The sequence below is a fragment of the Canis lupus genome, chromosome 23, assembly GCF_048164855.1.
Source record: "Canis lupus baileyi chromosome 23, mCanLup2.hap1, whole genome shotgun sequence".
NCBI lineage: Eukaryota > Metazoa > Chordata > Mammalia > Carnivora > Canidae > Canis > Canis lupus.
In genome coordinates this window covers 45,380,345-45,391,924 of record NC_132860.1, presented here as the reverse complement: position 1 = coordinate 45,391,924, position 11,580 = coordinate 45,380,345, and the positions used below count along the sequence as shown (strand labels likewise).

Here is an 11,580-nt window from a genome sequence, read left to right as displayed (position 1 = left end):
CCCATTTCTGGATTCTCTATTCTGTTCCATTGATCTATGTGTCTGTTTTTGTGCCAGTACCACACTGTCTTGATGATCACAGCTTTGCAGTACAACCTGAAATCTGGCATTGTGATGCCCCCAGCTCTGGTTTTCTTTTTTTAAAATTCCCCTGGCTATTCGGGGTCTTTTCTGATTCCACACAAATCTTAAGATGATTTGTTCCAACTCTCTGAAGAAAGTCCATGGTATTTTGATAGGGATTGCTTTAAATGTGTAAATTGACCTGGGTAGCATTGACATTTTCACAACATTAATTCTTCCAATCCATGAGCATGGAATATTTTTCCATCTCTTTGTGTCTTCTCAATTTCTTTCAGAAGTGTTCTGTAGTTTTTAGGGTATAGATCCTTTTTACCTCTTTGGTTAGGTTTATTCCTAGGTATCTTATGCTTTTGGGTTCAATTGTAAGTGGAATTGACTCCTTAATTTCTCTTTCTTCAGTCTCATTGTTAGTGTATAGAAATGCCACAGATTTCTGGGCATTGATTTTGTATCCTGCCACACTGCCGAATTGCGGTATGAGTTCTAGCAATCTTGGGGTAGAGTCTTTTGGGTTTTCTACATACAGTATCATGTATCATGTCATCTGCAGAGAGGGAGAGTTTGACTTCTTCTTTGCCAATTTGAATGCCTTTTATTTCTTTTTGTTGCCTGATTGCTGAGGCTAGGACTTCCAGTACTATGTTGAATAGCAGTGGTGAGAGTGGACATCCCTGTCGTGTTCCTGATCTTAGGGGAAAGGCTCCCAGTGTTTCCCCATTGAGGATGATATTTTCTGTGGGCTTTTTGTATATGGCGTTTAAGATGCTGAGGAATGTATCTCTACACTCTGAAGAGTTTTGATCAGGAATGGATGCTGTATTTTGTCAAATGCTTTCTCTGTATCTATTGAGAGGATCATATGGTTCTTGTTTTTTCTCTTGTTGATATGATCTATCACATTGATTGCTTTACAAGTGTTGAAACAGCCTTGCGTCACAGGGATAAATCCCATTTGGTCATGGTGAATAATCTTAATGTACTGTTGGATCCTATTGGCTAGTATCTTGGTGAGAATTTTTGCATCTGTGTTCATCAGGCATATTGGGAGATCAAAATTCTGTAGGTTGCTATCAAGTCCCTTTGCAAAGCTTTTCTTTTCTTTTTTTAAGTGTCATTCAAGATTTTCAGATTCAATCCAAGAAAGCGTCTCCTGAATACAATAAACCCTCAATCCCTAAACTTCTGGTTCTCTAAAAGCAAAGGAATAATCAAAGCCCCCAGTGGGCAGCTCAGCAGCATCTCCCCAGCCCCCCAGTACATACACCCTTCTTTCTACTCACTCACAGCCAAAAGGATTTTGTCCAGCTTGAACTGGGGAATCTATTGCAGATGAAATAAACCTACAATCACCAATCTGTGAGCAAGGACGCTGTCCTCCAAAGTTATGGTACAGTTTTAAAATCCAAAATTTTTTAATGGAGATAACTATGAATATATGACAAAATATTGCAAATTGGGGTATCTGAGAAAATCCAGTGCCATGGCTACAGTTAAGTCAGGAGCTGAAATCAATGCTATATTCAGCTACACATTGCTCAAGAGCCATCACTATTTCTTCATGTGGCCAGTATCTGCTGTCATTCCGTCACTGAGAATGCAGAGAACTAAAAAACTAGCATGACGATAAGGAACCTGGCACCAGAAGGAATGGCCTTGTGTTTTCAGCATCTACCACTCAAGCCCCATTCAAAAGACCTGGGATCTTCTCTAGCTTTTACCAACCAACTACATCACCCTAGGGACTGGACCTCATTTCTTGACCTCCTAGCATAGGACTGTGATCTTGCTTTAAGCCACATGGACTGACCATCTGAAACAGCAAGGTTGCTGCTACACATCTGGCCCTAGTCTTGTCTACTTGGAGACACTTGTACTTACTCCAAAAGACCACGACTGCTGTTAGTTTGACATTAGCCCTCACCACAAGGTCTCCAGGCTCTTATAGATACCATGTTAAGAGTTGCTGGCAACCATTCAAAGAAATTGCCTCTAGTGAATTAGTTGGCCAACTTTGGGTAGCACCTTCCGCGTTCTGGCTCCTACTTTTTTCCAAATGTCCAGACTGGGAAGTCCCAGCAAGCTTCCTGGTAAGCCAGTGCTAAGTATATGCTTCCATATCTTACAAATGCACAAATCCAAATTGAGAGTAGTTGAGAAGATTGCCCGTATCAGTAGCTGATATAACTCATGTAAACTAGGACAGAGGAACATACATGACAATTATTGCAAGACTTAGACTTAGTGAAAAGCAGAACACTATAAGAAAAGAAAGATTTGGAACCAAATGGACAGGTCTTGGAATCCTGGCTTGGGTATTATACGCATAATTGTACATGATTTACCTGTTTGATTCTCAGTTTACTTATCTCTAAAATAGGGATAATGACTGTATTTGTTATCTATTGTTGCACAATGAATACCTCCAAACCCTAAAACAGCACATGTCATCTCACAAATGCTGTGGGTCAGGAATGCAGGCATGATGCACCTGTGGGCCTCTGATTTCTCGGCTCTCCCAATGTTGCCATTAAGATGTTAGCCAGGCCTAGGCACTCATCTGAAGCCTCAATTTGGGGAGAATTGCTTCCAAGCTCACTCATCCGGTTGGCAGGACTCAGTTCCTCTTGAGCTGATGGATGGGGCAACTCACCTGAGTAGCCCAGAAGATCTTCCTTAGTCTCTTGCCACAAGGCAGCTCACATCATGTCAGTTGGTTTCTCTCAGAGTTAGCAAGCTAGAAAGGAAGAAAGGACTCCCAAAACAGAAAACCAAACTTTTAACAACCCAATCTCAAAGTTTCAACTTTGCTCTTCTGCCATATTCAATTCATTAGAAATGAGTTCCAAAAGGGGTGCCTGGGTGGCTCAGTCCTTTGGGCATGCAACTCTTGATTTTGGCTCAGGTCATGATCTCAGGATCCTGGGTTCACCCCACTCCCTTGGGGAGTCTGCTTGTCCCTCTCTGTCTCTCCCTCTGTTCCGGCACATGCACATGGGTGCTCTTTCTCTCAAATAAATGAATAGATAAAATCTTAAACAAACAAACAAAAAAATCAAGTCCCTAAATCCAGACCACACTTAGAGGGAGATAGTTACAAAGGGCATGGATACCAGGGGACAAGGACCAATGCGTGTGATCTTAGAGGCTGCCTATCACAATGCCTTCAATGTAAAGGGGGGAAAATATAGAGAAAGCACCCTGTATTCTGTAGGAGTCTAATAAATAATAAATGTTAGTGAACTCTGGCAAACAATTCTTTTTTAAAAGTCACAAATTTGTGCCTCCAAAAGAAGGAGCCTTGATAAATCACTAAATAAGACTCATTTTTATCTAAAGGCTTGACTGCTAAGATAATTGTGCTTAATTGTATCTCAGAGTAAGTTTCAGGTAGTGTAAAAGAGATTTCTGAAATGTTTACCTAACCTAGGAGAACAAGAAAAATCATAAGGTAAGAACAGGTGTTTCCAGTTGCTAGGATAGCAAAATCCCTATAGAGATTAGTTATTTTCAAGGTAATACTTACTAATGACATTTATTTTTAACTATAGTATTAGTGAAAACTATCAGGTAGGCAAGTGTTGACACCAGACACTATAGTCCTTGTACTTTTTGAAAAGAACATCAAAAAGACTTAGTTTGTGATCTCATAAGACATGCTCGTTAATGTGGCACCAAGGTGCCTCAATCGATTAAGTGTCCAACTCTTGATTTTGGTTCAGGTGATGATCTTGAGGTCTGGGGATCAAGCCCCACATGGGGGAGAGTATTCTGCTTAAGGATTCTCTCTCTCTCTCTCTCTGCCCCTCCCTCCACTTGCACATCCACTATCTAAAATAACTAAATCTTTTAAAAAGACATGAATTAGAAGATCTCAAATATTCAGTCCTTTATAACTTACTTGAAATTGTTTAATCATAGGATTCTCCATGAAACTAGTAAGTTGATCCCATGTACTGAGTCTCTTATGTTCTTCTGACTCTTCTTCAAAGGAGTCATTTGGTGATTATGGCTACTTTAAAAAATAATAAATTTCTCTACAAGTAGATACTGAGTACGCTTGAAATATACCAACTGGGAATTAAAACAAAAACAAACAAAAAACCTGCAATGCATGTGAGTTTTCCAAGATAAAAAGAAGCATTTACAAGAGTTCAAGCATCTCTCATCATGAATCAGGGGGCAGTTTTATGTATCTGCTGAAATGTTAGTGTACTCCTTGTTGAAGTCCTGGCTTTCCCTGTCAATGAGTTCAGACTTCTTGATTTCCCTTTCCATGTGCCAACAGATGCCGTGTTTCAAGCTGGAATGGAACAAAGCTTTCTTTTCAGCAGTGCACCAAATGGTGGGTTTACTTTCTTCCCCCATTTTTGGTGCATCTGTTCCTCCTTGGTCTGGTCTCTTTCCATGTCAATCAGCTCTTATCTCCCCCCTCCTTTTCTAACTGCTCTTCTCATTTCTCTTCAAACACTGCTTATTCGTTTGCCCCAATGTCTTTGCTTTTTCCTTTATCCTCTCCACTCCCCAAGGATGCTCACCAGCTGTCCTACCTTATGGTGCGTACTCCTTTCCACTCATTTATTATTCGCTATTGAGTACTCACTACTGAATCCTCTTTCTTGTCACTCCTGTTCCTACTCTCAGCTGGCCACTGTTGGTTTTCACAATCTGCACTGAAAGGAACACATCCGTGGGTGTGGGTGTGGGTGTGAGTGCGTGTGTGTAAAAGGAATGCAGAGAATATATTCAATATTTTTCCCTTTACAATAATTTGAGCGTCAGCTATTAAGAAGGATGCCTTTGCCTGCCATCATGTTCCCAATCTTTATCCCAACTCTTTTAAAATGGCATTATTTAGTTTACTAAACAGGAGGTCAGGACAGTACATGGAGTGTGTTAGAGCACTTAGTTAAATCAATTGGGATGAGAGAAAGGAAAACACTACTTGTGTCCTTGGAAACGAGTCACCAGGTTAAAGTGAAGAAGCCAGGCAAGAAAGATAAAAGGACGAGCTGAATGAGACCTGGTGCAACTCAGAAGAGACAAAACCATCATATTTTAGTCACCAATCTAGGACAGATGAACTTCTAGAAATCCCTCAACCAAGAAACATCCCATGTGTCATAGTCACACACATTAGTGTCTGGAGGATACACATTATAAGCAAGGAGTTGCTTTCCATCTTAGTACTTTAATCATCTCATCAAAATAATCTGAACATGCATACATAAACACTTGATTTTTTATAAGAATGTGTAGCATAAAAGTCCCTGAGATACATCAAAAAATGACTTGAAATGTATTCAATGCAATTATTCACCAAATTACCAAAATCTTGGCTCCCTTCCCTCATATCTAGGGCATGTGACACTTTTAAAAAATATATTTTATTATTTATTTGAAAGAGAGAGCACAAGCAGAGGGGAGTGGCAGAGGGAGAAGCAGGCAACCCACCAGGCAGGGAGACTGATGTGGGGCTCCATCCCAGGACCCCAGGATCATGACCCGAGCTGAAGACAGACGCTTAACCTACTGAGCCACCCAGGTTCCCTGGCATGTGACACTTTAATATATACATGTGCACATGTGTCCACATATATATTTTGACGCTAAGTCAGAGTCTCCCTCTCTGCTGCCTGATTTTCTGCCAGTTTACTGCTGCTGGGTAGGAAGTCATTTTCAGACTGTAAAGAAGGCACATGGGGAGATGAATTAGTTCTTAAGACCTGGGGTGTCACTTGGCAGAATGATGGCAAGTGAAACTAGAAGGTCCCAAGAAAAGACTCTGTCCAATCTTCTCATTTTGTAGTTCAAGTGACAGAGGCTCAAAGGTGTTGTGACTTGAGACAAGTAGGGCAGGTTCTGCCGCTACTACTGTAACCTCAGGCAGGTCTGGACTCCTTCCTCTGTAGAATGGACAGGTCATAATCACAGTTAACATCTTCCAGGTACTTCCTATGTGCCAGACACTGTACTGAGTACTTTAAGTGTCTTATCTAATTCTCCCAACAGTTCCATAAACTATAGATGATTACCTTCAGTTAGAGATGAGGATATCAAAACCCAGAAGGCTTAGCTGATGTATCCAAGACAAGACAATCCGGGAACGTTGCAAAGCTGATCTAGGAACCCAGGAATATCTGCCTTCAGAATTCTTTAATTCCAATTCTTAAATCCCTTCTAAGAAATACAGTATCATCAGGTGGGTTGTCAAGTTCCTTTTATGTCTGAAAGCCTAGCACAGAGTTGACAAACGGCGGCTAAATCCAGGCACCTGATCTGTTTAAACACTGTCAATGGCTGCCTTTGAGCTACATCAGTAGTTTAGTGGCAGCAGAGACTGTATGGCCTGCAAAGCCTGAGATATTTACTCTGGCCCTTTGCAGAGAAAGTCTGCTCATCCTGTTCTAGAACTTTAAAAATTTAGAGTATATGTAACTGTATGGCACTTCACAGTATACAAGGCACTTTGGTACACACAGTCACATTTAATCCTCATTTTGCAGGGGCATTCGTGCATTTTAAGGGAGGAAGCTAGAGCTCGGAGAGCTAAGTGACTTGCCTACTCAGGACCGGGGGCAGAAAGCGGCAGAACCACATGCCCAGGTTCTGACTCCACGCTGCGAACTCTTTCCGTGAAGCCGCCTCCTCTCCTCTCACCAACCACCAGGGGAGGACTTAGAAACTGGAAAGAGTGTGAATACTGATAGCAAGTCAGACTGCCTTCCTGATCCCAAGCATCATTTTGGGAGCACTCATGTCATTGGAGTCATCAAGTGCCCAAAATATTAAATTTGTAATGAATTGGAAAGAAAAGTCCATGCCTTATAAAGGGAGGGCATGACAATCACAGAAAAGACATTTCTGAATATACATGTTGTATTTATATGCATTTTTATGCGTATAAATATAATTTTTATATTAATGGACATGAATTTTAACCCACCCAACTTAAAATGATATCGAAAATAACATAAAATGAGCAACTGCCGTATTTCTCTTACTTTGATGAGATCAGATTTCTAAAAAAATTGTTCCATACCCTAAGTTTGCACATAAATAAAAATGCAAGTGTACTCTCCTTATGCTAAATATTTAATAAATGTGGTTAGCTTAAATAGACTCACCACTAAGAAAAGCATCAGTAAAATACTCATGTAACTATATAACTTAATTTTTTTTTTCAAAGAAAGCATAGGTGTTTCCTCTTACTCTGCAAATTCAAGCTCAATTGTAAATAGCAATGGTAATTTTTGATATAATACAGTTAAGCTTTAGTGATACATCTGAAATACACAATATGAGGCCCCTTTTTATTTTAGATATATCCTGAAACATATGTTGAGATTTAATGTTAGACATACAAATGGATATGGAGGCACCTGAAATCACTGTAAAAAAAGGAAAAAATTTCTCTTTCACCAATTGACTGCTGTGTTAAGCACCTTTATTTATTTTACTTCCCCAAATGCTCACAATGAGCTGTGAAGCATTTTCCTCCTCCTTTTTACAGGTAAGAAATCCAAGGCTTAAGGTCATTACTAATTTGCAGGGGTCACATAGCTGGAATTCAAATCTAAGCCAGATTACCTCTAAAATCCACTCTCCCACTGCCCCATGTAGATTCTCGATAACACCAAGATCATTGGCCAACACCTCATAAATACTCATTTTAAGAAGAGAATTTTTCAGGGCACCTAGGTGGCCCAGTCAGTCGAGCATCTGGCTTCAGCTCAGGTCATAAGAGTCTCCTTCTCCCTCTCCCTCTGACCCTCCCCCTGCTTGCACACACTCTTTCTCTCTTTCAAATAAATACAATCTTTTTTAAAAATAAAATTTTTCCTTATTCTTTATTGGCTGGCTGATACTTTGTAATTCCACCCATGCTATAATATTTTAATAAGGAAGTTTTATCCGTGGGCTCTAATTTTTCCTTTCAAGGAAAAGGAAGAATTGAAGCACCTGGATTCCAGTGAGCTCTTTAAGTGAGTCTGCAACAAATGCACAGAGACAAAACTTACTTTATGATTCAGCTAACTGTCCTAATCAAATGCACAATTACAGTTTATAGCAGAAGTTTATAGGAACCTAATTAATCTTGGACCACACCCAGAATAGTCAGCCACTGAGGGTCCTTATTATAATAAATGGAGGAGAAAAAAGAAACCATTGTTTGAGGCTGTAAATCAACTGGCTTTCTAATAATTGACCTACAGCCTGTACTACGTTACAGAATGTCACTTGAAACAAATAGTTCTGCCAATTGATTTTATCAAAGTTAATTCTTTACTTGTTGGCAATGGCAGATTCGAAGAGCCTTTAAAGGAAAGGACCTTCCTTGCCTTACACATTTTTGCGTCTTTCCTGGCATCCCAAGTGCAGTTTGGCACAGAGTAGGCACACTGTGACACCTACTGAATATACTGTTCATTCAACAACTTTTCGAGTAAATGCCCATATTTTCAAAATTGGTCCCATGACACAGTCTCAAGGTCACTAGAAATGTGAGGTTATACTGTGTTACCAGGCAGATCAGGAACGGAACCTGTTGGCCCCAAGAAACCTTGCAGATTTATATTTTAAAGAAAGCCCAAGCTCACCACAGGCACTAATTTAGTTCCATTCCCTAACAACTAAACAGTTAACCAAAAACTGACCAAAACAAAAACTGGCAATAACAGACACCATGAAACTTTCTTCCTCTTCCATGATTCCATAATGCGGTACAGTCTCTCATTGTTCTGCCGACAGGTAATGCCAGTACCCCTGGAGGACTGACATTCCTGCTTCAATTTCGGGTCCGGTAAAAAAAGAGAACAAATAATTTTGCAGAAAGTGACACTGTGGCTTCCTTCTCTGTAAACACAGGCTGGTTTTCTGGAAAGAGGGGAGAAGGTTGCTTCTGCTTTATTTTCACATCTGTAATTATGCTTTTTAAAAAAATTTAGGTCATAGAAAAACGTAGACACAGAGGAAAAAGGTTAGGAGATGATTATTCACATTGTAAAGGGATTTTTCCATAGGGTTGCAGTAAATCCTGAACTCTCCTAAAGCAGTGAATTTGGGATTTGGTTTAAAAGCAGCTTTTCAAAAACACATTTGTGTAAAAGTGAGGTACACTTATATATATATTCATCTGAACTCTTCTCCGAGGACAATCTGGCATCTTCTTTGCATTCATAGGGCAGGGGAACAAAAAGTACTTATTCTGGAACAGCCAACAGATTCTTGGACCACGCTCCTCTCCCTTCTTAGGCGAGGCTTTGCAGAATTCAACCAACAGACCAACAGACGGAAAGGCCCACTTGCGGCCCTAGTCCTTTCGCTGTTCCGCAACAAGCCTCCTTCCAAAACCGGGGGCTCGCTGCTCGTGGGGCTCACTGAAGCCAAAGTCCGGGAGCAGTGCCTATGCATTTGGATTCAGCACAGGCCACAAACAGGGCCTGCGACCAATGAGCCAAGTCAGAGCAACGGAGTCCAAGGCTTCTGGTTCCCCTCGGCACCGGCTACAAGGTGAGGAAGGGCTCCCTTCTTCAGGTGACACCCACGTACAGCGGGCAGAGCCCAGAGGCTAGTTGTGCAAAACGAAAAACCACGAGAACCAGGGATCCTGCCCACCCAGTTTTTGTGCGGAAGGATACTGATCGCCGGCCCACCCGTTTCCCGCAGGGCCACCGTGGGTGTCTGGAAACCTGCGGCCCCTGGTTCAGCACTCACGGAGGTGCGCCCCTGAGGCTGCCGACGCCGACCATCCGCCCTCCCGGGTTCCCCCGGCCGAGCGCGGCTTCACCGCTCAAACCAGCGCGCCAAGTTGCGGACGCTCTGCGGCCGGTCCCCGGCGGCCTGCACGGCCTGGCAGGCGCGGCACCAAGGCTCGTCCCAGAAGGAGGTGATGTGCACGGCGTAGCTCCTGCGCCAGTGGAAGTAGCGCCGGTAGACCGCGGGGTTTCGGTCGAGGAAGAGCAGGTGGGCGGCCAGCGACGAGGCGCTGGGGAAGTCGTCCACGTGGATGAAGGCACCGCGGGGCAGGAAGCGCTCGTAATTGGCGCGGTCGGGGCCCAGCACCACCGGCACGGCCCCGGCCAGCAGCGCGTTGCGCCAGAGCTTCTCGGTGATGTAGTCCGGGTGCTGCGAGTTCTCGAAGGCCAGGTAGAACTTGTAGCGCGCCACGGTGTGCAGCAGCCCGCTGTCGGGCACCGGGCGCCCGGGCCCCGCGCGGCCGAACACGTCCACCGGCACGTGCCGGCTCAGCTGCCGGTAGTAGCGCACCCGGGCCTGGCGCTCGTCCCAGTTGCTCACCACCCAGGCCACCAGCCCCCGCTTCCGGGCGAGCGGCGGGGCCGGGCCCGGCGGCGGGTCGCCGGGGTGGGCCCGCGGGTAGAGGCGGCCGTAGGGCACGAAGACGTCCGAGTCGGCCCGGTACGAGAGCGTCCAGTTGAAGAGGTCCCCCGCCAGGTGCCGCAGGCCCGGGGAGTGCGACGGCGACTCGAAGTTCATCCACACCCAGCGCTGGCCCGGCGGCCGCGGGTGCCCGCCCCAGGGCGGCGGCCAGTCCGGGGCGCCCCTCACCAGGTCGCGGTGGTGGAAGAGCACGGCCTGCGCCTCCCCGTAGGCCGCGCGGTCGGCGAGCAGGCGGCAGCCGCGGATGCGGAAGCGCAGCCAGCAGTCCGGGGGCCTCCTGGCGCCGCCCGCGCGCCCCGCGAACGGCTCCCACCACAGCAGCACCCCCACCGGCCGCGGCGGCGCGGGCGGCGCCCAGGGCGGCGGCGGCAGCTGCCCCCAGCACGAGTAGGCGGCCAGGGCCGTGCACAGCAGCCCGGCGGCGGCCAGCGCGGGGGCGCCGCACCCCCGGCCCCGGCCCCGGCGCCCGCCCCCGCCCCCGCGCCCGCGCCCGCGCCGCCACCAGCGCCCGCCGCCCGCCGAGCCCCAGGGCGCCCGCATGGCCGTGGAGCCGCGGCGCCGGCTCGCATGTTGCCGCTCGCCGCCCGCCCCGCAGCGCGACAGGGCTGCCCCCGAGGCCCGCGGCCCGTCGCTCCGGCCCTCCTGCGCGCGGGGTCCCGCGGGGCGCGCCGCCGGGCCAGGGGAGCGGGCCGGGCCGCCGGGCAGGACCCCGCCCCGCCGCGCCCCGCCCCGCCCCGCCGCGCCCCGCCCCCGCCGCGGGCTCCCGGGCCCGCCAGAGCCACCCCCGCCGCGGGCACCGCGACCTCGCGACCTGCCGAGCCCCGCCCGGTGCGACCCGCAGGCGCCGGGCGCTCCCCGAGCCCGGGTCCCCGGGCCGGAGGGTCGCACTGCGGGTCCCAGCCCGCTCCCTTTGGCCCGCGCCCCCGCGGGGCGGGCATCGCACGGATAAGGCGCCGTCTGGGCAGCGGCAGCCCGCCCTCCCCCGGCCCGGCCTCCGAACACCCTGCGCGGCCGCCCCGGCTTCCTCCCGCGGGGCGCGGGGCGCGGGGCGCGGGGGGCTCCGAGAGCAAAGGTAGAAGCGCGGCCCGCGGCCCGGTG

General features: G+C 47.0%; 1 protein-coding gene across 1 annotated transcript; it reads right to left on the bottom strand.

The window, feature by feature from the left end:
* Positions 1-5,252: 5,252 nt before the first annotated feature.
* FUT4 (fucosyltransferase 4) lies at positions 5,253-11,022 on the bottom strand. The gene has a single exon (XM_072795240.1). The coding sequence runs from the start codon at positions 11,020-11,022 to the stop codon at positions 9,868-9,870; it is 1,155 nt and encodes a 384-aa protein (XP_072651341.1). The 3' UTR covers positions 5,253-9,867.
* Between the last annotated feature and the right edge of the window lie 558 nt (positions 11,023-11,580).

Coding starts and splice junctions, on each gene's coding strand:
- FUT4 (XM_072795240.1), bottom strand. CDS start 11,022: ATGCGGGCGCCCTGGGGCTCGGCGGGCGGCGGGCGCTGGTGGCGGCGC.